This window comes from Hippocampus guttulatus, chromosome 18, assembly GCF_054856545.1.
Source record: "Hippocampus guttulatus isolate MCC_2025c chromosome 18, RoL_Hgut_1.0, whole genome shotgun sequence".
Lineage (NCBI taxonomy): Eukaryota > Metazoa > Chordata > Actinopteri > Syngnathiformes > Syngnathidae > Hippocampus > Hippocampus guttulatus.
Genome location: NC_141278.1, coordinates 10,828,004 through 10,855,037, shown reverse-complemented (window position 1 = coordinate 10,855,037; position 27,034 = coordinate 10,828,004). Strand labels below are relative to the sequence as shown.

Sequence of the window (27,034 nt, the reverse complement as noted above, 5' to 3'; positions counted from 1 at the left end):
ACCTCTCTCTTTAAAGAAAAAACATGGTTGTTTGTGCTGCGTGTGTACGTGTATAATTTCTGCCCCCACTCCCCCATCTCCAATTGAACCTCCTGCCAGTGAACGTGTCCGAGGTTTCTTTTCTCATACTGTGACATGCCCGACAAGAAAAGCATGCAACACAGTTCGAAAACTCCAGGCATGACGCACTACCGCAAGTCAACATCTAGAGAAATGGAAAGCCACAGAGCAGCTGTGATCCAGGAGGAAATCAAGGAAGTGAATCATGGGCTATAGTTCCAAGTTAGAAACTGAGACGTCCATGGCTTGATATCAGAATATGCACTGATGCTTTTGAGCAAAGCAAAATAAATAAATAAATAACCCAAACAACCCCCCCCCCCCCACACGCATACACATTCATTAAATATTGATGTTTTCCTTACATGATTGAGTAGGTGAAACTGTTCCACTAAAATTCTATGCAGGTGATGACTATATTAACCATACACAGAATTATTTCATCAGACTGAATTTTCCTTCTATATACCTGTATCTTGCTATCGAACAACGTAACTGCTAGCTAGCTAGCTATCTGTCTATCTATCTAGATAACTAGTGTTGGGGGAAGAGCGGCCTTCTCTTCCTCCGCGTGTTCGTTAATTTCGGATGATGAGGATGTTGGTTAACCAAATAAAGGCTGGAGGCGATGAACAGTTCCTTCGAAGGGTTTATTTTATTTTTCTGCAGTTTACGAATCGATTCGGGCTCCTGAGGGGTCCAGATTTGAATCAGGAAGTAAAGAAAAAGTAAAAGAAACACATTCATGAGATTATATAGAGACAATATGATAATGAGAGACGGGGAGGTACGCAAAAACAGTGAGCAGGAAATACCTTCAACAGCATTCTACATTGTTTCTTTCAAGTGTCTGAACAAACACAACTAACAGAGGGGAATAACACTGTAACCATCAAACCTAACTAAGAAGAGAGGAATAATACAAGAGTATTCCAATTCTAGGAGATGATGGTTACAAGGACGCCAAGCTACGCTGTGGGCATGGGAAGGTTATACAGCATGACTAAATATGAGCAGAATACAGACTTCATTAGCTAGCTAGTTACTCGACCACAGCCAATAATGGTTAAACGGAGTTACCGTAGGAGCCAACGTCATCAAGGTAAACTGGAGCTCTTCGTGGTTTGGCTTAAAAGTAGGAGCATGATCAACACTCTTTTTTTTTTTGGCCAACTATCTAGCTATCTGTGGAGCTAGCTTTTTGGCAAGCTAGCTATCAGGGTAAACTGGAGCTCTTCGTGGTTTGGCTTAAAAGTAGGAGCATGATCAACACTCTTTTTTTTTTGGGGTCACAGTAATAATATTTCCCGAAAGCTAAGGGACTAAAATTGGCCTAGTTGAACACGCTACGTGCTCTTGCAGTCATACATGTGTGAATGGTTGACTGTCTTGATGAGTCAGCCCAGTATTTGACAATTAGTTATTTGTCCTGGGTGTACCGCACAGCTTACCCAAATGGATGACTGAAATATTGGAACATCTGGCCATGAAAGAAAGTAGAACCATTCTCTAATGGCAATAAATGTGGGATGGGTCCCTTATTTTGCAACTACAGTACTACAGCTCCCACACTTTGGGGAAGAATTTCAAATCGACTTTAGATTGTGTTTGTGATCTTGCGTATTTATGCTGGAACACAGAGAACTGAAAACTGTTTCCATAAAGTTGGAAGCACAGAATTGTTTGGTGAGAGTAAAATACCACACTGCCCCAAAACTATTCCAAGGCTTTTTCTTTGGGTTTGTTTTTTGAATCTTGAACTTGAGAGGCCATCTGGAATAGCCAACAGTCCATATCCATGTATATTCTCATCTCTTCCCTCATTGGACACCTTATTGCTCTTTTACGACGTTATTTTACCATCAAAAGAAATACTTTGTGTCTATGACATTTTGTCTGACCAAATGACTTTCTTCTTGGTTAATGGATTTACCTTGCGGTTTTCCATTAGGCTTCATATGGCCAAGAGCCACACTGCAGCTGCGCAATCCTCCCCCTTGTGGGAATAACATGCTGTTTCTGTTTTTGAATTCTTTTAGAAAGGCTGCCAGAAACACAACACAATGACATCACTGGCTTAATTTTGTTTCAGTACATTGGTGTTTCAGAACTTTACTTGTGCGCTGTAAATGATTAGGCAGTGATGGGCACTCGTTCCTTTCAGCTGAGTTCCTTTGCGTTCACTCCTGCTGTCGTGATGTATTTGATTTTGCATTGTGTTTTGATCTGTCCCGTCCTGTTTCATGCTGTTTTTATCAGCTCATCAAGCACATGTTTCCACCCGGTCTCATCAGCCCTGCGCCTTGTGTAAGCTAATCGGCTTCCTACAGCCTCACATGTCTCATCCAGGTGTGCCTCGTTGTCCTTTATTGCTTCAGGGCGCCCATCGTGTGGGGTAAAGCTGACCACCGTGCTTTCAGATGTTGCTTTTCGCATGATATTATCCTTTGTGATCATTGTTACAGTGGCTTGCGATATTATTATTATTAGGTCCACCTGCCTTCCCCCATGTGACCCTTGTAAAGTCTTCTGGTCCTATGACTAATTCAAGGTAAAGTAAGGCGGATTGAAAGTCAGTGGACATGATTGTCACGTTAAATGGAAATAGTGTGAATTATTTTGAAAAGGTAATGCATTTTCATAAGACAACAAGATAAGTTCGTGCAGCGGTGAAGTCATCCATCTACTTTCCACTTACAGTTATTATGGTCGTGGGTGTGTGGGAGCCAATCCCTGCTGACTTTGGGCAAGATGAATGTGAAGTGTTCCCATTTCTCCATTGCGAGACTAATAAAGGTTTTCTTTTCTTAAGTCTTAAGTGGGAGTCGGCCAATCACAGGTGGTGAAACCATTTCTTGGGAAAATAGTTTGAAAAAAAAACAAATAATAAATCTCCAGCTGGATCGCACAATGCTCACCGAGTGAGATCCAGCTTTGGGTCACAAGCTACAATTCATCCAGTCTCAAATTAAGTCCAAACAATTACACTGTTGTTATAAAACGTGGCCTTGTGAGCTTCATGGCTGGAACAGAGGACAGTCATTTATAATGGATCATAATGGAAAATTAATGAGAGAACCTCCATGAACCCGGTACCTCTGCACTGTGAGGCCAATGCGCTAACCACTGGATCACCGGGCCAACTCCATAATCCATCCATCCATTTTCCGATCTGATTATCCTCACAAGGGTCATGGGGGGTGCTGGAGCCTATCCCAGCCGTCTTCGGCAGTAGGCGGGCGACACCTAGTCGCCAGCCAATCGCAATTTGGAGTGTTTAATCAGCCTGCCATGCATGTTTTTGGAATGTGGGGGGAATCCGGAGTACCCGGAGAAAACCCACACAGGCCCGGGGAGAACATGCAAACTCCACACAGGAAAGCCAGAGCTGGAATTGAACCTCTCCCTTTCGCTAACCTGTGAACACAAAGCCCAACTTTCACAAAATCCCAGATGCTTCCTGCAAAACCCAAGCCTCACTTCAAAACAGTTCAATCTGTGCCCAAACCTGAACGCTCACCATAAAACAATTCAATCTGTGCTCAAAAACAGAACAATGTGGTCAAATCGTGCCCCGGGTCGATCAAAATTAAAAACACTTCTGAGAGGCCAGTACACACGACATCGACAAAAATAGAAAACACAATGCTCAGCTGTAGAAAGAAATATTTATTCTTCACTGCAGGCTAAATGCATGTTGAAAAGCTAAATACATTTAGCATGAGCACGTAGCAAAAAAGAAAAAAAGTACCAAAAAAAAAGCAAACCGTGCACAGTACAAAAACAAATCTTGTGCATTTTCATGTAACCCTTGTCGAGGGTTAAAAAAAAACTCTTCAAAGTCTTTTGTATTTCGCACTTAGATGCAGTAGGCCAATGTAAAAAAAAAAAACAAAAAAAAACCAGAACAAACATATCTTTCGAATAGACAAATAACAGGCCTGAAAACAGTTGGACTAATCCTCCAAAACATTATTACAGTACAGTACTTGGCACAGTGATGTACTGAAACATATACAGTGGTACCTCTACTTCCGACTGTCTCTTCATCTGAAAATTTTTAAGTTACGAAACGCCTGAACAGAAAAATTTTGCCTCTAGTTACGAAAGAAATTTCAAGATACGAAAGGTAAAAATACAGTATTGATTGCTAGTCGCAGCTCAGAGTTTCCTTAGCGCAACATATTTATAGCTGTTCTGCCATTGGCTACTACCGAGCATCATCCTGGTATCCCATTGGCTAAAAATACCGAATGTGTCTTTGTGTGACTGTAGATAGATAGAAAAGTATCTGTGCAGTGTCCTCCATTTGTTACATACTTTGATGCATTTTTATGCTTTAGAAAACATTTATGTCTGAAATATGGGGGGGGGGGACGACACATCTCTACTTACAAAATTTTCTAGTTAAGAAATTTCTTCCAGAACCAATTAATTTCGTAAGTTGAGGTACCACTGTACTTGTCTTTAAGTAGAGTGTGGAGCTATATATATATATATATATATATATATATATATATATAGTCACGATTGCGTGGTGGTGGTGGACCCCAAAAAAGCAGGCAGGAGGGAGGAGCAGGGTGAACTTGAAGAATTGTATTAAAACACAGAGAAAACTAAATCCTAAACAAAGTCCTAACAACAAAACGAGTCCAAAGTATCAAACAAAACCATGACTGAAGCTCAAAAAACTAGAACAGAACCATGACACAAACAAACAGGACAGGACAGGACAGGACAGGCAAACAAACAAGCAACAATGACCTGACAGTGAGTGGGCAGGCTGGGAGTCCTTTTATATAACTAATTACCTAACGACCAACAGGTGTGCAGCTGCAGGGGGAGCCCAACAGTGCCACCTGTTGGTCCCAAACCGAACCATCACATTTATATAGTCATCCTCCAGTAATTAGGGTACACATTTCATGAAACTTTGTCAGCATGTCCCCAAATAGCTCAAAATTATGCAATCAGTCAATTTAAATGTGACACCTTGAATTGTAAAAAGAAAAGCAATCCTGTGCACAGTCCATTCTATATTCGACACCATCCAACATTTTTTTTTTTAGGATGAAATCAAACGTCATAGGTAAGGATGTTCTGAACTCAGGTCGCTGTCTGGGCTCTCATCATCAGTCACTGTTCCGGGTGAGCTCGCCGAACGTTGTAGTCCCTCAATACCCAAAATCTCTGACGGCAACAATGTCCCCTTTTTGACGTTTTTCAGTTCTCGCTCGAGTGCTTCTGCCCCCTGTTGGCCACACTTAACGCGCTTCCATTTCATCCTCCTGTTCTGGAACCAGACCTTCACCTGAGGGGAATCACAAATGAAATCAGGTAGAGTCAAGACAGTCTGATTTATATCGGGGACAAATCACAACAGAGGTTATGGCAAAGGGCTTTACATATGGAGCGGGTTTAGAACAGTGCTGGAAATAAAACTGATTTAATGACGACAGCAAGGAAAACTCTTTGGAAGAAATCCCGGACACAATTGTCACCTAATAGGGGTTTTTTTTCAATATCCGTCTACCCATTTTGGGAACCGCAAGAGTCACGGGCATAGGTGGAGCCTATCCCAGCTGACTTCAGGCCAGCCAATCGTAGGGGCAGAGATAGACACACAATCATTCACACCCGGGGACAATTTAGCGTGTTCCATTAACCTGCCATGCATGTTATTCGGAATGTGGGAGGAAACCGGAGTACCCGGAGGAAACCCACGCAGCCACGGGGAAAACACACAAATTCCACACAGGAATGCCGCAGCTTCGATTTCAATGCCACGAGCTCTGCACTGCGAGGCGAAAAATGCTCACGAGTCGTCCACCGTGCTGCCTGTTTTTAACCCTTTCGGGGGATAACGGTACTACAGTGGACAGCTTATCAGGTTGTCAGGTTACATGTTATCATTTTTTGTGCATGAAAGGGTTAATATTTTTAAGATATTATTTTCACTTTTGGGGGGGCTTTTGGTTTTTGGGGGGCGGGGGTAATTTTTCCTGAGAACATGCATATTGACGGTACAATGTTAACGGTTGAACAAACGTTGTTACGGGGGTCTTCTTAAAAGTGATGATTATGGAGGTCGAAAGATTGCGTGATATGCTCCCTTGCTCCCAAACCTTCTCTTTCCCCTCCTCCTATTGGCTCTTATTTTGTTGGGCCACTCAAACCAGACAAGTAGGAATGTTTGTGCCTTCCCTGATCAGGTTTGGTGCCAAATTCATCACCATACTTCACAACACAATGCTGTTGAAAAACATTACGTGACTACTGGCCCAGCATTTCATTAACAGATACACAAAAAAAACAGAGGAGGGGGTAACGATTTGTAAGCAAAGTTTTTGCTCATGAAAGCCATGATTTTTAAAGCCTTGTCGAGCCGCGTATTGACGTTCACCCTTTCGTGCACCCTGTCACCCGATAACGTGGTAAGCTGCCCACTGTAGTAACCACTGTCCCTGAAAGGGTCCAATTGTCATGTTTAATGAAAAGAGAGAGGATCAGTCATAACAGACAGAAAGTAGGACCACCATTCAGGTCCTCTCGATTCAACGTGGATAACATTTGACCATCTCTCAAGGACGTTACATGGTCCGAGCCGATGGCTACATGGCATCGGCCCGCTTCAATTATGCTAGCTACAGTCTGTCACATTTCACACAGGTCATCAAATGCTTGCTTGGTCTCAATATCAGATGGCTGTGATGGCATCGCAGGTCACAGACGACTAGTTTTGCTTTCGGAGGTCATACGCCCATGTTCTTTACGATTCACCCCTTCCACGCACCCTGTAGCCTGATAACAGAAGCTGTCCACTGCAGTAACCGCTGTCCCCGAAAGGGTTAAAACCTTTCAGGGTCAGACTATTGGCTGATTTAGGAAAGACCCAGCAGAGACTTGCAGTGGGATGCCGCTCTGGCACTCGATTCTTTGTGCGGGTGAGGGGCGCTGCTTAGCCCCTCCCACTACATATTGGTAACACCGCCTGGCTCACTTCTCTTCTTCTGTCCTAATCCTGTCCCCCTATGCCAGGGGTCGGCAACCCAAAATGTTGAAAGAGCCATATAGGACAAAAAAAACAAGAAACAAATATGTGTGGAGCCGCAAAAAAATAAAAGCCTTCTATAACACTTACAATGAAGGAAACACATGCTGTATGTATGTAGGAGACTGGACTGTCTCAGAATTGTTTGTTATTAATTCCTTTGTTGTGTGTTCACAAACGCCCCCGTGGAATTTATTTTGTCATTTCCTCGCTTGATTTTTTGTTTTGGTGCATTATTTTCGCTTTTCTTAGTGTCAGTGAAGTGATCATGAATTTCAGTTTTTCTGAGGCTCTCTTTGAACGCCTCTCAGGTCGAACGAGAAGAGAGAAGGCACGGAGTAGGACAGACGTGTCTGTGTTTGTCGAGACTGTTAAAGTGTACGTTTAAAAAAAAAAAACAACACCGCTCTCGTTTTTCGGAGCTGCAACATGTATCTATATCTATTTGAGCTATATTAGCCTACTATCAAAATCTTTTTCCATTTTCAAACATTTTTATAAAGCTCCAGGGAGCCACTAGATGTCGCTAAAGAGCCGCATGCGGCTCTGGAGCCGCGTGTTGCTGACCCCCGCCCTATGCTATTTGCTACTTGTCCGTTTTTTGTAGGGTGTCGCACCCAGTCCACATACAGTTAAAATCAACCTCCTGTATAATACTTTTTAGTACTAATAGTCAACAACATGGAGGAGGGGCGGGGGGTGGTAACCTCAGAGAGCAAACCTAGTGGTCTGTTATGTAATTACATTCACTGGCTTGCCGCAAAAGTTATTTTCATCGATTTGATTGTCTATACAATTGATATCAAGAAACACGTGCCCTTACTTGTCGTTCAGTCAGGTCCAGGTTGACCGCTATTTCGTAGCGTCTCAGTCTGGTCAAATAGTTGTGGTGTGCAAACTCGGACTCCAGTTCCCGAATCTGTTCTTTTGTGAAGGCCGTGCGTTCCTTTCTGGGCTTGTTGATCATGTCTGACTTATAGCCCCCGTCTTGGGACTCTGAAATGAAAAGCAGAACATTTTCCAGTCGGTCTAGCAAAGGGAGGGGGCGGCTGGAGAGTAAAAAGGGGGTCGAATGAAATAAGACTCACTGTTTTGGTTTAGGAAGCATACAGATTGCACAGTTTCAGATGGAAGTAAAATTTGACATTTCTTTTCGTTGCCGAGTATCTTATTACAAATATGCAAATTTCCAGTAATATGATTTTGATTGTGGGTTGCGGACGAGAAGTTTTGCAAATCACCTCAATTGCAACACTTCTAAACAACATTTATATTCTACTATAAAAAGTGATGAGGTTAAAAAAAAACATGAAACAAATTCATGTTTTTCTTTTTTCAAGTTACTTCAAAACAAAACAACAACAACAAAAAAATCTCGATTTTTATCATGATGAGTATTTGTATAAAAAGGCTCCTTCAGTGTTAGCATGAAATAACTTTTTAGACTCTAGTCTAAGATTTTAGACTCTACTTTCTCGGGTTTACATTTTGTGATTGCCTCCGCACTTGATACATGCAAATTTCAAAATGACACCATCTGTTTATACAGCTATGAAATCAGAAAAAAAAATCATTAATAAATCATACCCGAATACTTGCAACGGTGAAAAATCAAATGTGGTTTTTGGCTATTGGCAGCTTCCTCTGAAATTTTTCAGATCTTTACTCTCTCAGTCAACACAATGTCTCTCCAAGGGAATCCGAAAATCTTCCACCTGGCGCCATCTCCAAAACCGCTTGTCAGTGTTGCTCAATGATTTAAACATTACGTTTTGAAATCTCGCTGGATTTGTCCTATTTAGTCTCTTTTACCATTCAATGATTTATACTGCACGTGTTCACTTCCAAGTCTTCCAAAAAAAAACAAAAAAACGATTTTTTTAAACTGCCAGAATGAGGTTTTCTGCCACCTCATGACCTAACAGCACTTGTTTTAAAAACCGACTGACTGTTTAAAATTCAACCAACTATTCTGTCGGGATACATCGATGGACGAAGGCGACATACAGTAGGTCATGACCCTTCCATTTTCTTTTTTTAAAGAGTCAAGTTCCAGGTTTGAGGAAAACAGCCTGTGGCTTTTTCGATTCATTCTATGGAAATTGAGTGTTTCTAAATCCGGATGGTTCTGAGGGCACGATAAAAAAAAAAAAAACGCATTTTCTTTCTTTTTCACCCTTTCGTGCACCCTGTAACCTGATGATAAGTTGTCCAATGGAGCAACCGCTGTCCCTGAAAGGATAAAAATGACCAAACTTGATTGCACAAAAAGCTTTGCAAATTTTAACGAGTGGCTGAGAATTAAAAAATTTGTGAACTTTGACATAAGCCAAATCAACTCAAATCATAAATTTAACTGTTTTGATCAAACTACATGGACGACTTTCAACGCTATTCCACCTTTGTTTGTCATAAATAAACACAGGCTTTAAATCCCGTTTTAACGGGATGGTAACAAATATCCATCTATCCATCCTTCCATTTTCCGCTTTATCCTCACAAGGGTCGCCGGGGGTGCTGGAGGTTCAGGCAATAGGCGGGGGACACCCTGAACCGGTTTCCAGCCAGTCGCGGGGCACACACTGAGACGAACAACCATTCGCGCTCACAATCACACCTAGGGACAATTTAGAGTGTTCAATCAGCCTGCCACGCATGTTATTGGAATGTGGGAGGAAACCGGAATACCCGGAGAAAACCCACACAGGCACGGGGAGAACATGCAAAAGCCACACAGGAAGGCCGGAGCCGGGATCGAACCCACGACCTCTGCACTGTGAGGTCAACGCTCTAACCACTGGACCATCCATCCATCCATCTTCTGATCCTCTTCATCCTCACGAGGGTCGCGGGCATGCTGGAGCATATCCCAGCTGTCTTCGAGCAGACACCCTGAACTGGTCGTCAGCCAATCGCAAGGCACACAAACAAACAACCATTCGCGCTCACAATCACACCAGAGACAATTTAGAGCGTTCCGTTAACCTGCCATGCATGTTTCTGGAGTGTGGGAGGAAACACGAGTACCCGGAGAAAACCCACGCAGGCCCGGGTAGAATATACAAACTCCACACAGGGAGGCTTTTCGAATGGAAAAAATATATATATTGTAAAATCAACAATCCAAAGTGGAAAAACATTCCTTCTTACCTTTGGGAGTCATAGCATCAGTTTCATCCGATGACAGACTCTTCTGACTGTACTCCTCACAGAATGTTCCGGAAAGTTCCCCGCCGGGTTCGGCACCGCACATATTTTGATCCCCGGAGCACTGTTCTGAAGCGATATTCTCAAGTGGCGGCAAACTGATGCCGTTGCGAGCGCTAGGGGCGGGAATCTGCTGAGAGATGAGCCACGAGGAGGACTGCTGGGGAATGTGGACCTGATGAGCTACATCATGAAGCACGTCATCGTCTCCTACTTCTTGGAAGCCGCAGCGAGCCGAGAGGTTACTGTGACTGTGTAGAGGCAACGGGGTCATGGCAGGAAGTAAATCCTGAGCTGATGTGTGAGGGCTGCGTAAACAACCAAAGAGGGAGTGATCCATGGTGGTGGGGGGGACGCCACCAAACCCTCACTCCAGCCTGTCGGAGGAAACCAGCCACTCTCCACAGAAGTAAGAAATATGAAATCAGGATCCCCCCCCCCCCCCCCGATCTTCAGATTCACCCAAAAATCCAACAAAAAAAGGATTTAGTTTGAAAAACTAAAGCCAAGCCTGTAAAAAAAAGAGGCACACTGATGACAGCAAGGAAGGTCAATACCATTTCAGCAGAAGTTGCGTTGGAAAGTCGAAGGAGAGCGGGGGAGATGAAGAAAGGAGGAGGTAGTGGGAGAATATTACATCCAAGTTGTAACCTGAGATGGAGGCTGGTTCATTGCTTCACTCCGACTGACCACGTTTATTCAACAACGGACGATAAATCCGAACCACGCTCGCTCACAGTGTAAGTGCAGTTTGCCATTTAAGAGCTCACGTGGAAATAATATATTGGAAGTGATGCACAATTTGCAAGCACACTTTAAGTTGGGCAGTTATAACTCAAGCTTGAAAGTTTTGTTTTTGTGAAATGGAGCTTTTCTGCTTTTCACAACAAAGAAATGTGAATTTACAGAACCTTGTATTGAACCCCAATGTATCTGTCACGATGCGTGGTGGTGGTGGACCCCAAAAAGCAGGCAAGAGGGAGGAGCAGGGTGTATTTGAAGAAGTGTATTGATAAAACACAGAAAATTAAATCCTAAACAAACAAAGTCCAAAGTATCAAACAAAAACCATGACTGAAGCTCAAAACTATCAATAACAAAAACATGACCCAAACATGACAGCAGCAAAGAGCAACAATGACCAGACAATGAGTGTTCGGGCGGGAATCCTTTTATAGAACTAATTACTTAACGGCCAACAGGTGTGCAGCTGTAGGGGAGCCCTACAGTGCCACCTGTTGGTCCCAAACCGAATCATGACACTATCGATGCAGGACAAGTCACCGCAACTCTGCAAATTAATTCGGGGCAAACAACTTGCTAACTCACATTTGTTGCCATAAATGTCATTTGTTTAGATCAGGGGTGGGCAAACTTTTTGGCTCAGGGGCCGCATTGACTTTTAAAATTTGACAGAAGGGCCAGGTCAGCACGAGCTATGGTACATTAAAAAAAACTGCATTTGTTGACAGTCCATATCAAACATCAACAGAACAAAAGCATGAAAGTACTGTATTAATATACTTTTTTTAAATGACAACAGTGTTGTTGATGACCTATTTTAGCCTGTGCATTGCTGCAGATGGGTTGTGATCAGACCATTAGAAGTAGAGCGATACAGAGGTACTAGGTGGTCGAAAAGATCCCCTCCTCCCCCCTCCCCGTGTTCTGCAACTTCAAGTCAATGCGCCACCTGGGGGTGAAATGACGGCCATTACAAGTCCAATTGAAATGAATGCAATCATTCACATCGAACCTTAATTGTGGACCAACCTTCGGCGGGCCAGATTAAAAAGACCAACGGGCCGGATTCGGCCCGCGGGCCGTAGTTTGCCCACCTCTGGTTTAGATTGTAACGGTGTTCATGATTAAATGTCCCGTCCACTGACTTCATCATTTGCAATGTCAAATATCCCTTACCTCAGTTTGATGCCAAAAAGTTGGGGTATCAAATCGAATGACTAAAGTGGCGGAACATTTATAATCCAATCGTTAGATTCCATTGGAAGACACTGGAAAAAAAACTTCCGTTCGATTGCCTTCCTGAAGTTTCAAATTGTCTCTTCCGGGCCGAAGCTATGTGGTGGCCAGGGGTGGCCCCTGGACACCCCTTGTCACTCTTTGGCAACCACCACCCGCTGATACTTTGCCACAAATTACAAATGTTAACTGTATATTCAAATAATTTGTATCTAATTGATCTTAATGCAAATTTTAAAAGAATCTTTCTTAAGTCGAAAAATATTTGACTCTTACAGTCACTGTTAATCAAAATCCCTATTTTCGCACCATAAAAAGTAAAGAACATGGCTGAGAAGTCATTGTTTGTCATACCATCCACAGTTATGCTTTCATGAAATAAAATTCATTCAAGCGCTTTTCACTCTCTTAACTGAATGGAGACGTTCAGTAAAGATGATGTCGCATACGGTTTAGCCATAGTTCATACGGATTTTGTGGTGAATCTTACCTATATGGCCGTATCGCACAAATCATACGGATTCTGAGAATTTCCGGGGGGTTTTCCCCCTAACAGGTAGTTCCGTTTGCTTTTGCCCAGAATGGTGCTAGTCTACTCGAATGCTTTCATTTCCGATAACTTTCCAGTAAATCACGTGGTTCCTAGTTGAAAAGAGCAGAGTATTCTACAATACTATATATCTACAATAAATATCATTGAAAATTTCGTGGGTTTTTTTCTGCCGTTATTTTGACATGTAAAATGCTTTGGTATGTTATAAGGATTTTTTGCTCTTTATAAGGATTTTTTTGGTAGTTAATACAGGTTGGCGCTCCGAAAAGTTGACAGGTATGCATAATGGAGACGTCACAATCGATGACATCACCTTATTTCCGTGTGTAATAAATGAACTGTGTGCATGTTTGTGTGTGTGTGTGGTTGAATAATGAATTACATTTATTTTCATACTGCATGCAGTATGTTTACTGGAGCCTATCCCAGCTGTCTCCAGGCAGTAGGCGGGGGACACCCTGAATTGGTTACCAGCCAATTGCAGGGCACACATTGGCGAACAATCATTCGCTCTCCAACTCACACAGTTTAGAGTGTTCCATTAATCTGCCATGCATGTTTTTTTGGAATGTGGGAGGAAACCGGAGTACCCGGAGAAAACCCACACAGGCATGAGGAGAACATGTAAACTCCACACAGCCGCCTGTAAAATGTCTTTCTTTTCTCTTATTGTTAAATAAACCTGAAAAGCGAGAATACTGATGTTGATTATTTTCTAACCACAATGTTGTTTTGGTTTTGCAAATAAGTTCTTTAAAAAAAATCTTACATGCTGATTCCTTGAGGACCATCTAGCAAATCAAGCTCAGCAAAACCTTTGTTTTGACTTGTTCCTCCTTGATTATGAGTGTGATGGGCATGGTGTGAATATTTCATGAAACTTTGACTGTGAGTGGTGTGATGAAGAATCCCGCACACATAAATACACGTATATATATCTGTCCTGGCCAATTCTTGCTGCGTTGATGAGCAACGTTGGCTACTTTACCGAAGAGTTAACTTGTTATCCTCTTTGTCTATGTGCATGCATTACTGTAGTATTGATGGTTGATTTACTGCCATGATGCAAAGAGACGGGGGAGATGTAATTTATGGTAAACATGTACTTGATTTGATTTTGAGCTCGTTAGAATATTTTGCCATATATGTATGGCGCATGCGCGCACACACAAGGATTTTCACCACTGCATTTCTATAGATATGAAAGATCTTAAAAGGCAACCGTATGCATGTTAAACTCTGCTGGCACCTATCGGGGGCAAAGTGGATGACAGCCAACCCCACTGGCCACACCTTCTTGTTGAAGAATAAAAAGTTTGTAGGTGTCATTGAGCATCTTAGATATAATTGGAATGAATGAGCTGTTGATCGCAGTATGTAAAATAGCGTAAGCCATCGGTGACAATTGATCGCTCTGATTGGCAGTTATCTAACGAGTAGTATATGAGATGGAACTGACAAAATAGCCAGGTTTACATGGAGGGACACAAATGGGGTGGAAGAGCTTTAATGGTTGAATTTACAGGGGGAACGTATTTATATATCGATTGGTTTTCTAGGAAGACGTGTGTAATGAATAAGTCTTCAGGGACGTCTTTAAAACAAGACTATAGTACCCTCTCCTGGCAATTTGAACACTAGCATGACGTCGGATTGAATATTTTATCGTAATGACGACAGAACAAAATGAGACATTGTTCCAATTTTTGTTACAAAGCACCTCGTGAGTTACAGAACTTGATGGAAGGATAGTACTGACATAACATTGAATAAAAATATGTGGGGTTTTCTTCCAGACAACGCACAATTTTACAGAAACGTTGCAAAGATCACGTTTTTTTTTTTTTTAAAACAACAAAAGACTAAATTGGGCTGTCCTAAATGCCTTCAAAATATTTATTTTATATACAACCATTTTCTGAATTGTCCAGGGTACGCTTAACGTATCACCAACCAATCACCGGCTTCCTGATAGCGTCAAACCGTAAAATTAACCAATCAAAACCAAGGTCGGTTTGAATGTTTACCCACAATGCATTACATCCCACAAATAAAGTCACACATAAACGATACCGCCACTACTTGTGGATAGTGTTATCCATCTCATAAATGGTTATATTATCACCACTTCTATGCAATTTTAAATCAAACTTTTGTTTATTTTCACCTTCTTAGAGAAACGTTTCCTCACTAGATATATACGAACTGTTCGCGTCCAATCGGCAAAAGGGCTTCAACAACGTCAGTGTTTCGGATGACAACCTTAAATGGGCGTCGTTCGCGGAATCTAAATCAAGAGATTTCGGAAGCACAATTTTTATAACAGGGAAAACTGGTAACCATTCGTTCCAGTATCCCGCAAACTATGTTCAAGATTAATATGTCTCGCCAAATCATAAAATAAGAAAACCACTTTTAGTTTCACGATGGAGATATTTTTAATTTGCTACAGCATAGTTATGAAAGGAAGAAGTAGAAGAACAAAATGTAGGAGCTGCTCGAAACGCAGCTACTCTCGCTGCGTCATCTTGAAGTGAAAATAACACATCACATAAGACACGACGGTCGTGCAATCTTAATCACTTTTCCTGCATACACTTTGTTGTTTGAAGCAGTTATAGATGAAAGAGGAGAGGATCAAAGTGTCCTTTCACCTATCATCATATATATCATAGCTCTTCATGTAACTTTATCTGAGACTTGCTGTGTCCGGGCTTTCGATAGCAAAGCCAAAGTTTATCCCTTCCTGTTCGAGTGTTCATGGTTTCTTGTTGAGGACTGCAAGAAACAGGCGGGGGCGGCAAAGACTCATTTCCCCCATTTCACTGCGGATTTGGGCAGAGCATTTATCAAGGAAAAAAAAAAGAAAATTATGATTAAGATTGTGGCTGTCATTAAATTAAGTGCTCCTCAGTGGGTGTTGAAACATTTCTCTTTTCACCTAAACACCTCCCCAGATGTAAAGGGCCCGGTGGTTGTGCACCAAACCTTAACCCGGATGTTTTCTTCGCAGTTTCCCGTGACGGCACATGTTAATTTGCATTACATTTTTTGCAAAGGTTTATATTCTAAATTAAATTTAGGAAGGTTACATGTATTTTTTTGGTATATTTATGAAAAAATTGGAACTGTGTTTTGTGTCTAGAAACGATGCTAAGCATAAGAAAGCTATCGGAGCCTAGAAATTGTGCTTCCATTTATATATTTATAAAACAGGCTCGTGATCCCTAACATGTTTTTAGTTTCTTGCTTTTGGTGATTTATTCTTTCATTTTGTTTTTCAAGTATTTGCTTTTTTAAATGTATATGTTCAGGTCTGGAGCGGGGTTTGAATACATATGATAGCCATTTAAAAAAAACTGAACACATTGCAGCGGTCAGCTGTACAATATTGGAGTCTCATTTCACTTCCTACCGGGACCAATTTGGAATTGGGGTGAGAAAACTGGACATGAGTCAATAAAAAGACAGATATTGTACCTTTCCTGGGTCAGCAAAGCTGTTTTCACTCCTGCCAGTGTCGAGTCAGATCGGTTAAGCTCCAGATCGCTTGACACCATAAGACAATCTGTATACACACGCAGTCAACACTTTCGTTGGAAGTTTTTATTTTATTTTAAAAAAGCATGGTGCGTGTGTGTGCGTGTTCGTGTTCAGAATGCCATTTTATTTGCAATCAACAACGTCAATTCATGGGAGTCTTTTTGGGGGGGATAGTCATACTAAAAATGTCAATCTGTCCTGTTTATTCATTTTTTTAGGATGTCTGTAGTGCACCCTGCGATTGGCTGGCATGCGGTTCAGGGTGTCCCTCGCCTACTGCCCGAAGACAGCTTGGTCCAGCTCCAGCACCCCCCGTGACCCTTGTGAGGATAAAGCGGTCCAGAAAATGGATGGATGGCTGTAGTGTGCCATTAAAAAGAGATTCTGAAAGCAAACAGCAAACTAAACTGTTGGGGTGGATCCTTTGTTGAGCACTGCAGCCTTGAGCAAAACACAGAAACCCTTCCTTAGCTGAAATCAGCATTCTTGAATTCTTTGTATTGCACATTAGATAAAACCATAGAAACAGAATCCTGATTTGAGATTTAATGACCACAAAGGAAATAAAACCCGCATTTAAAAAAATCATGCAACACAAATACTGTACATTTTTCAATTTTCTATTTTAACATCAAGCCTCTATTTAGTGGCAAAAAAAATCAGAATGCAAATTTAACACTAACAAAGAATTAGAAAGTATTTCATTTGTCCTTTAAAAAAATGGCCTGCCCGCCTAGTTTCACTTGAACACACAAGTACCACAAAATACTTTCCTTTTTTTTTTTTTTGAGAAGTCCATACAGTAAATATTCCCATCTCCAGAATTCTATGGAAAGGAATTTCCTTCACCCGGAATAAAAACCTATGCATTAACATTTTGACTACGATATTACATTTTACTTTATGTTAACTGTTTTGTTAAGCGCTTTGTTACAGCAGCCGCTGTTGTGAAAGCGCTATATAAATCAGCATGTATTGTATTTTACCGGAACGTACTTATGCGGAAGTTCCACTATCCGTAACCCGGATGGAGACGGAAGGCCGCGGGAGCTTAATTACACGCAGCGCTCACCAGATGCAACGGAAGACACGACGTAAGACACGTGTTCACTTCGCAGTTTTCTATCATCGGATGCGAAACGACGACGTCTAAGCGACTTTTGATTGGCATGTGTTCTGCATGTCAGAAGTCTAAATCCCAAATGGTACAACCCTATTATTTTCTCTCATACCACCTTCAATGATCAGACATGTTTTAGAATGACAAATATGAAACTGATATGACAATTAGGGAATCGCAGACAGTGACTTAGTTTTCTCCTCAATCTCTTTTGCAAGTTCGTAGAGATCAATTTTCTTCTGTTTTGCTGTGTGCCTCAATGCATTTGATTTGCCCAGGAGGCTATGACAAGTTTTACCTCTCTCGGGGATGCCCTTCTCGCACACTCGGCAGTACGGCGACGTATTATCGCCAGCAATTTTTCCGACCCAATCACGGAACTGCGGCTTGTTCAGCCACGCCCCTTGAAAATAGCATTGTCCCGGAATATTTGTAGCGACGCCACCCGAGCGAAGCGCGCCTCAACAGTCCGCTGCTCTCTGCTGTGTGCGTCCGCGCTAACATGTACTCTCGCGCACGTCTTTTGGTTTCAACCAATCAGCGCCGACGCAACTGACGTCACAGCTCAAAGACGCTTTGATCTACGACAACAGATAAGATAGCCTAGCCAACAGCTAAGCTTAGCTGTCACACACACAGCAGAGAGCAGCGGACTATCGACTGCTGAGGCGTGCTCGTTCGAGTGGCGTCGCTACATATTTGTCTGTCACTTGTTGAGATCAATAACTTCGATAAATAGATTTTTTCAGAAAATACGGTAATTGTTTGCAGAGCCAGCAAACAAACCATCCATTCACTGCCCCGACATGGCGTTGATCTATTGTTGTTACCCGAAATGATCCGAAGTGATCACGTGATCATCGTCTGAACTAATCGGTTACGGCGGGAAAAGCGGAGCGGGTACCAGGTCCTGCATTTTCAGATAAAACTATGAATTGAAATGGTAGGGAAAATGACACACAAATGAACACCACAGGTTCATTTTTATGGATTTTAGAAGCTTTCCCTGAAATTTTATGACAATTAAGAACATAATTTTACAACTTTTTAAATGAATTTTTATGAGCTTTATGGACCCGTACGAACCCTGATGTACCATGCTCATTTCCCAAATAAGGAAATTTTGTTATAAGGACAGATTGGAAAGCGAGTCTGTACTAGAGGATATTTACTGTACTGTCAAAGCCACAGCAGACGGCTGCAAATAAAGCGAAGCAACTGCATCCAGGCTTAGTAGCAAAGTGGATCTGGTATGGTTAACATCACTTGGTCCTGCTCTGATGAGAACTCTGGCGATTTCCACCGAGAGTCAATTAGAGCATCGTACAGTTCTTCGCTGTTCTGGATGAACCTCTTGTTTGTTTCCACCACATCCAACTCTGCCGATGGATCTGCCGCACAGACACAGTTGCTTACGGAAACATACCCTCACCGTAACTCAATAGTCCAAATATGTTCATGATGTGCAAGCATCAATCTCCAAATACAAACCTTCGAGTCCATCATCCTGAACATCGACTTCCTAAAAAAACAAAAACCACAATGTCATAATTTCTATTTACAAAATATGGATTCAAAACCGGAAACGAGAGCTTACCTGTGATTGGGCATACTGTGAGTAATCGTACTGTGGATACGTGTAGCCGTACGTGGCTGCAGTTTGATCGTATCCCCAGGAGGAGTAATAGTTAGGATACGCCTGCTGCTGGTGGTATTGGCTGTACTGGTCGTAGGGGGGCGTGTAGGCAGTGCTTGTCGGCCAGGTTTTGGGTTCAGGCTGCAGCGGTCTGTGCCTTAAACTGTGCACGGAGAGAAACGACATCAAAAGGACATTTTGGCATCAGGTCTCTCTCAGTCGTTTCAGGTAGTCAATACTGGAGTACAGGTACGTGTTGAAAATATCACATCAAGACACCAACACAGCTTTCAAAATTCACAGAGACCTCCCGAAACTACTAAAGAGGTACATTCTTGCCAGGTCAGTTGTTTGATGCAGTGGTGCTACAATTACTGCATTTTCCGCGCTATAAGGCGCTCCTAAAAGCATTCAATTCTCTCAAAAGCAGACAGCGCCCTTTATAATCTGATGCACCTTATATATATAGAGTTACAGTCTCTTCATATTCCCCATTGTGTTTTTTCCCTGTTAGTGTTCCTACGCCATCTAGTGGTGATTGCCAGCAGGAGCCAATTTTAACCTAAAAGGGGTTCTGCCCGACACTAATTGACACGTGCATTCCCCAACACAAACTCAAAAAGACAACTACTTTGTGAGCTCTGTGCAACCACAATGAAATTAAAATCAAAAGCATATTTAACTACTGACTAAACGAAGGAAGGAGGAGACAAGACTTCTAAGGATATTTATTTGTATTCATGCCAAGGAATGAACCCTGAACTTTTATGGCCTTTGTGTCGTGCGTCGTGCTACACCCTGAGGGAGCGAAACATGGATCAATATTCTGATTTCTTGGACGTAGTATTTTAAATTATCTCTAAAGCCCTTTGTTACAGCGACAGTGGTTGTGAAAGCTCAATATAAATTGAGCCGTATTGTATTCCCTTAACTGAAGCTCCATCTAGTGGCTGCACAGCGCAACTGCAGATACTATTGTAGCTTCTATTCTGTGCGCCTTATAATGCGGTGTGCCCCTATATGAAAACAATTTCAAAATAGACCATTCATTGAAGGTGCACCTTATACTCCGAAGCGCCTTATAGTGCGGAAAGTACAGTAATTAAATGTTGCCGTCTTGAAAAAAACCACTGTATTAATAACCGGAGGGGGTTATATTTTTAAACACGGTATTTGCTCAATGTAGCGGTTGGCTACAAATTAAATCAAATGGATAGGAGTTTTAAGTTCCATCACGACGTCATGCAAAAAGTCCCCTAAGACAAACTTACTTGCTAGCTGCTATGCTTAGTCGCAGGGGTTTACTCCCCAGTCCCACAGCTCCTTGACACTCGTCCAGCGCTCGCTTCTGCAAGCGCTCGTCGGGAAACTGAACAAAGCCGCAACCCCTACAGCGAAACACGCATTGCCTTCATCTCACTTGTACATGAGTTGACATTTAGATTCAGAAAAATTAAATAACTCGGCGCAAGGAAACACCAACGGCTTTCCTGATCATCACAGATCTGGAATAGTCAACATGGAGTCGGGTTGCACGATACACCCGCACGAGAAAAGTGCCACAATTCAGCACTGTCGAAAACGACATCACACACGTTTTCATCCATCCATCCATCTTCTACCGCTTATCTGGGGCCGGGTCGAGGGGGCAGCAGCTCCAGCAGGGAAGCCCAGACTTCCCTCTCCCTAGCTACTTCTTCCAGCTCTCCCCGGGGGATCCCGAGGCATTGCACCGATCTGCCTGTCGATCTCTCGCTCCCTCCTGCCTTCACTCGTGAACAAGACCCCAAGATACTTAAACTCCTCCATTTGGGGCAAGAACTCCCCGAGGGATAAGGTCAAACGCCTTCTCCAAGTCCACAAAACACATGTAGACTGGTTGGGCGAATTCCCACATACCCTCGAGGACCCTGCTAAGGGTGTAGAGCTGGTCCATTGTTCCACGGCGGGGGGGAAAACCACACTGCTCCTCCTCAATCTGAGGCTCGACTTCCTAACGGACCCTCCTCTCCAGCACCCCTGAATAGACCTTACCAGGAGTGTGATCCCTCTGGAGTTGGAACACACCCTCCGGTCCCCCTTTTTAAAAAGAGGGACCACCACTCCGGTCTGCCAATCCAGAGGCACTCTCCCCGCTGACCACGCGATGTTGCAGAGGCATGTCAACCAGGACAGCCACACAGCATCCAGAGCCTTGAGGAACTCCGGGCAGATCTCATCCACCCCTGGGGCCTTGCCACCGAGGAGCTTTTTAACCACATCTGTGACTTCGACCACAGAGATAGGAGAGTCCACCTCAGAGTCCCCAGACTCTGCTTCCTCCAAGGAAGGCGTGCTGGTGGAGTTGAGGAGGTCTTCGAAGTACTCCGCCCACCGGCTCACAATGTCCCGAGTCGAGGTCAACAGCGCCCCATCCCCAATGTACACAATGGTAGTGGTGCACTGTTTCCCCCTCCTGAGACGTCGGATGGTGGACCAGAATTTCCTCGAAGCCGTCCGGAGGTCGGCTTCCATGGCCTCACCGAACTGTTCCCACGCCCAAGTTTTTGCCTCGGCGACCACCAAAGCTGCATTCCACTTGGCCAGTCGATACCCGTCAGCTGCCTCTGGGGTCCCATAGGCCATAAAGGCCCGATAGGACTCCTCCTTCAGCTTGACGGTATCCCTTATTGCTGGTGTCTACCAGCGAGTACGGGGGTTGCCGCCATGACAGGCACCAACCACCTTACAGCCACAACTCAGATTGGCCGCCTCAACAATAGAGGCACGGAAGATGGTCCACTCGGACTCAATGTCCCCCGCCTCCCCTGGGACATGAGAAGAGCTCTGTCGGAGGTGGGAGTTGAAACTCATTCTGACATGGGATTACGCCAGACACTCCAAACAAACCCTCACAATACGTTTGGGTCTGCCAGGTCGGACCGGCATCTTGCCCCACCATCGGAGCCTACTCACCACCAGTTGGTGATCAGTTGACAGCTCCACCCCTCTTTTCACCCGAGTGTTGAAAACATGCGGCCGCAAATCCGATGATACAACCATAAAGTCAATCATCGAACTGTGGCCAAGGGTGTCCTGGTGCGAAGTGCACATATGGACACCCTTATGTTTGAACAAGGTGTTCGTTATGGACAATCCGTGACGAGCACAGAAGTCCAATGACGAAACACCACTCAAGTTCTGATCGGCGGGGCTGTTCCTCCCAATCACGTCCCTCCAGGTCTCACTGTCGTTGCCCACGTGAGCATTGAAGTCCCCCAGTAGAACAAGGGAGTCCCCAGCAGGAGTACTCTCCAGCACACCCTCCAAGGACTCCAAAAAGGGTGGGTATGCTGAGCTGCTGTTGGGTGCGTACGCACAAACAACAGTCAGTACCCGTCCCCCCACCCGGAGGCGGAGGGAGCCAACCCTCTCGTCTACCGGTGTGAACCCCAATGTACAGGCACTGAGCCGGGGGGCAATGAATATGCCCACACCTGCTCTGCGCCTCTCACCGTGGGCAAATCCAGAGTGGAAGAGAGTCCAACCCCTCTCGAGAGAACTGGTACCAGAATCCGGGCTGTGTGTGGAGGTAAGTCCGACGATATCCAGTCGGAACTTCTCTACCTCGCACACCAGCTCGGGCTCCTTCCCTGCAAGAGAGGTGACATTCCATGTCCCTAGAGCTAGCTTCTGAAGCCGAGGATCGGACCGCCAGGGTCCCTGCCTTTGGCTGTCACCCAGCTCACACTGCACCCGACCCCTTTGGCCCCTCCCATGAGTGGTGAGCCCATGAGAAGGAGGACCCACGTTGTCTCTTCGGGCTAAGCCCGGCCGGGCCCCATGGGTGTCGGCCCGGCCACCAGGCGCTCGCCAAAGAGCCCCACCTCCAGGCCTGGCTCCAGAGGGAGGCCCCGGTGACCCGTGTCCGGGCAAGGGAAACTGAAGTCCATTTGTTTTATTCTTCATAAGGGGTCTTTTGAGCCGTGCTTTGTCTGGTCCCTCACCTAGGACCTGTTTGCCATGGGTGACGCTGCCAGGGGCATAAAGCCCGAGACAACTTAGCTCCTAGGATCATTGGGACACGCAAACCCCTCCACCACGGTAAGGTGACGGCTCACAGAGGTGAGTCCAGTAATCTCTGACTTTTCCGTGACGTGGACTGTTCCCTTCTACTGAGTGAGATAAGGAAAGATTTTGGCTGCGACATTTAAATTACTTACCTCCAATCTGTGCTGCTTTTTATATCAATATTTTGTGACCACAACCCTCTGTGAATATTTATACGACACAAATCTTAGTAGCGACGACCTCATTTTAGTTAAAAATTGTGAAATCTGTTCTGCCCATTTTTTTTGGTTTATTTTCAAAGACGGAACATAATGGCATGTATATTATTATAATTCTTGACTATCCATCCATCCATTTTCGGATCCACTTTATCCTCATAAGGGTAGCGGGGAGTCCCAGCCGCCTTCGGGCAGAAGGCGAGGTACATACACCCTGAACAGTTGCCAGCCAATCGCAGGCCACACAGAGACTAACAACCATCCGCGGTCACACTCACACCTCGGGACAATTTCGAGTGTTCAATTAGACCAGGGGTCCCCAACCGCCGGGCCGCGGACCGGTATGGTCCGCAGGGCATTTGGTACCGGGCCGCACAGAAAGAACTTGCCTTAATTCCGTTTAATTTATTTCGGAATACGAAAGATGCTTTATTTTGAAAAATTACCGGATTCTCCGTTACATCTGTCCGTGTCACGCTTGACACACGTCAAGCCACGCTCCTCCGTCACATGACCGATTAGGCGAAAAACAAAACGCCGGAGCTTGCAAAATGAGTAAAAAAAACTCCTGGAGATCGCAAATGACGGTGGCCTTAAAAGTACGTTCGAGACAACTGGATTAAAGTTATGGCTGAATACTCTGAGGTCGCCACAATAGCACTGTTGCTATTTCCGACATCCTACCTGTGTGATGCGTGGGTTTTCTGCAGCAACGGCGACTAAAACAAAATTACGAAGTCGACTGGACATTAACCACACACTTGAGGTGTCATTGTCTCCTATTACCCTGAGATGGGACCATCTGGTTGCAGAAAATCAAGCTCGGCGCTGTGGTGAGTCGTCATTTTCATGCACTTTGAATTTGCGTTGGATCGTATTTTGAAGGCATTAAACATGACCATAGCAATCTGAGTGTTGCAGCCAGATTAGACGCTCCTTGTGTTTATTGTTATATTTCGAAAACACCACAGTTTTCCTGCAGCTCATACCATATTATTTTGTTGTATTATTTCCGCCACACCTTAAATGCCGGTCCCTGAAAATATTGTCTGACATAAACCGGTCCGTGGGGCAAAAAAGGTTGGGGACCCCTGAATTAGACTGTCACACATGTTTTTGGAATGTGAGACGAAACCGGAGTACCCGGAGAAAACCCCCGCAGGCACGGGGAGAACATGCAAATGCCACACGGGAAGGTTGGAGCTGGAATAGAAGTACCTGGTACCTCTGCACTCACTCACCGGGCCACAATTCTCAACGACCTAACATTATTTTGAATGCACAATAATGCAAAGAAGTTGAAGTTATGTTTTTTTTTCTTCTTCTATGATTCCACGGTAGTGATGTTTTTGCGATGGTATTATTTCGGCATTGACATTCTGTCCTCATGAAGAGTATCCAACGGTCGGTCAATCAATCAATCTATCCTCAAGGATTCATAAGAAGAATGCAGAAACATAATTGAGCGAGTTGATAACACTGTTGAATATTTCTAATGGCAGAACATTTAACAAGTTAGGTTCATGTGTGGAGTTTGCATGTTCTCCCCGTGCCGACGGCAGGTTTTCTTTGGGTACTCCGATTTCCTCGCACATTCCAAAAGCATGTGTTGCAGGTTAATGGAAAACTCGAAATTATCCCTAGGTGTGATTGTGAGTATTCCCATACTAAGCAGCGACATGATGAAAACTTACTTGGAGTTTCCCATGCCGTCCAGCACTACTTTTCCTCCCCGGCATGAAGGGAATCGATTGTAGAAGAACTCGTACAGCATCCCATCGTCTACCTCTGGAGTGAGATCTCCCACAAACAAGGAGTACATCTGACTGCAAAAGATGAAATGGGACCAATTATGAAAACACATAATGTGGTAACATTAAAATAAAATTCATAGTCGTCCTCATGCAGTCATCCTTCACATTCAAGCTCCTGCTTCTTCATTACGTCTCACCCTGTTTCTTGTTTCCCAAAGGTAGCTCGGTTTAACTTGAATCTTGTAGGCTGTAAGAGAAAATGAAATATGTCAACAGACCAGAAATAATAGCGCCATACTCCCCAACAATTCTTCATACTGGACTGGCTCCGGGGAGGGATTTCCCATTGATTTTACGAAGACACCTCTCAGCCGTGGCCTCATCCGCCATTTCCACAAAACAATAACCCAAGGCACTGCTGGACGGCGGCGCACTGTCAAAAGTTAAATTAGAATCACGGGTCTAGCAACAACAACAACAAAAAACTACACAGAGTTTCGACTCTCACCCTGGAACCTTGCTGCGTATGATCCGAACACTGACTGCCTGCTCACCCATGGTAGAAAAGGCTCTGGTGATGAACTTCTCGTCCATATAAGAATCCAGCTACAGATTAGTCAAGAAACAGTATTTAGCAATCGAGACATATTTGTTCATCATCACGCTTTGGCTGATGAGCTCCAATACATCGACTCTATCTAAAACCATTTTAACTTTGGATTTATCAATAAGGTTTCCTACTTGGATCAGGGCAACCATAAGGGGGTTGGGTGGGATCAATGGCAATTCTACAGAATGGTTACTGACACGGGCTTTCGATAAAATAGTACGTATTTCCAAATTGCTGCAATCCCTGAATGCGGTTGCAGTTTATAATCGAAATGGTGGTGGTCGTGGTGCACACATTTCTAAAACGTCCGAATCACTATGAAGCAAGGGGCAACATTCCCAGTTCCATTTCATTGCGCAGGTTCAGCTCAATGCTAAATACTGTACAGTGAAACCATTGTCGAAGCCGTTTTAATTGGAGCATACCGTTCATGTTCGTGACGATAACGTGAAAACAGCACGTGGAATACTGCAAATAGCGATACTTGACGGAACCAAACGAACAACTCACATCGCAATTTTAGAAATGCCGACTGTCGGGTATTCACGACAGAGTGGGGTCAAGTTGGAAAATAAACGGTTTAAAATGGTGTAGTTAACTGCCACAAGTATCGTTCGCCCAAAATACAGGGCCACCACGCGGCATTTCAACATTTCTCACAATTTAAGAAAAACAGCTATGAACTTACATTTCCCATCCATAATGTACTCATGGTGCGGTCGACAATGTGGATTTTCAAACTGGAGTTTACAAGGCAAGGTAAGTTCTAAATAAACGTGTTAGCGTCCACATGCTAACAAAAAGGAGCGGACGTGCTAGGCTAACTGTGCCCTTTGACGTCACCGAGAGGAAGTACGTCATGCCTCCGCGGGTCATTTCTTCTTCGTCTTTTAATTTACTGGCGGATTACAGCTGTTTGATGCGTACCGCCACGTCCTGGACAGGAACCGCAAAGAGCCATCAGCGTATCGTGTATGGTCGCACATAAACAATGAATCTAATTTACTCATTGCCATTGTAACACGTACAATAAAGTGTTTCCTGCCATCAGGACCAAACAAGGCATAAAGATGCTAAACTAGACACGAAAAAAAACAAATCGTGCAGAAAGATCACAGCAGATAGAAATATGTTCATTTCTGGTTTTATTGAACCAATGTACAAAGCGATGTCTTAACATATTTTACTGCGCAAACGCAAATATAGAAGATCGGCTCTTCAGCAACAAAGGGTTTGGAAAGCATTCAAAAAC

General features: G+C 43.8%; 2 protein-coding genes and 1 non-coding gene across 4 annotated transcripts; 1 reads left to right on the top strand and 2 right to left on the bottom strand.

Annotated features, from left to right (window-relative positions):
* Positions 1-3,745: 3,745 nt before the first annotated feature.
* Positions 3,746-10,715, bottom strand: LOC147191200 (homeobox protein MOX-2-like). The gene is made up of 3 exons (XM_086136889.1): positions 10,262-10,715; positions 7,935-8,107; positions 3,746-5,371 (listed from the first exon to the last, which is right to left on the bottom strand). The coding sequence occupies exons 1-3, from the start codon at positions 10,656-10,658 to the stop codon at positions 5,144-5,146; spliced, it is 798 nt and encodes a 265-aa protein (XP_085993015.1). The 5' UTR covers positions 10,659-10,715; the 3' UTR covers positions 3,746-5,143.
* A 4,359-nt stretch (positions 10,716-15,074) lies between these two features.
* On the top strand, positions 15,075-15,210 carry LOC147191199 (U11 spliceosomal RNA). The gene has a single exon (XR_015103851.1). It is a non-coding gene; the product is annotated as a U11 spliceosomal RNA (small nuclear RNA).
* Positions 15,211-16,925: 1,715 nt separating this feature from the next.
* LOC147191198 (tRNA selenocysteine 1-associated protein 1-like) lies at positions 16,926-26,634 on the bottom strand. Of its 2 annotated transcripts, XM_086136216.1 has the most exons (9): positions 26,471-26,634; positions 25,681-25,778; positions 25,491-25,605; positions 25,370-25,419; positions 25,113-25,244; positions 20,422-20,538; positions 19,112-19,313; positions 19,006-19,036; positions 16,926-18,905 (listed from the first exon to the last, which is right to left on the bottom strand). In XM_086136216.1, exons 1-9 carry the CDS (start codon positions 26,492-26,494, stop codon positions 18,745-18,747), a joined length of 930 nt encoding a protein of 309 aa, XP_085992342.1. In that variant the 5' UTR covers positions 26,495-26,634; the 3' UTR covers positions 16,926-18,744. The 2 variants fall into 2 exon arrangements, with proteins under 2 accessions (XP_085992342.1, XP_085992343.1); XM_086136217.1 differs by lacking the exon at positions 20,422-20,538.
* Positions 26,635-27,034: the final 400 nt, after the last annotated feature.

Coding starts and splice junctions, on each gene's coding strand:
- LOC147191200 (XM_086136889.1), bottom strand. CDS start 10,658: ATGGATCACTCCCTCTTTGGTTGTTTACGCAGCCCTCACACATCAGCT. Junction 8,108..10,261: donor TGATGCTATGACTCCCAAAG/GTAAGAAGGAAT, acceptor TTTTCATTTCAG/AGTCCCAAGACGGGGGCTAT. Junction 5,372..7,934: donor TGGACCTGACTGAACGACAA/GTAAGGGCACGT, acceptor GATTCCCCTCAG/GTGAAGGTCTGGTTCCAGAA.
- LOC147191198 (XM_086136216.1), bottom strand. CDS start 26,494: ATGAGTACATTATGGATGGGAAAT. Junction 19,314..20,421: donor CTAAGCATAGCAGCTAGCAA/GTAAGTTTGTCT, acceptor CTCCGTGCACAG/TTTAAGGCACAGACCGCTGC. Junction 18,906..19,005: donor TCAGGATGATGGACTCGAAG/GTTTGTATTTGG, acceptor TCTGTGCGGCAG/ATCCATCGGCAGAGTTGGAT.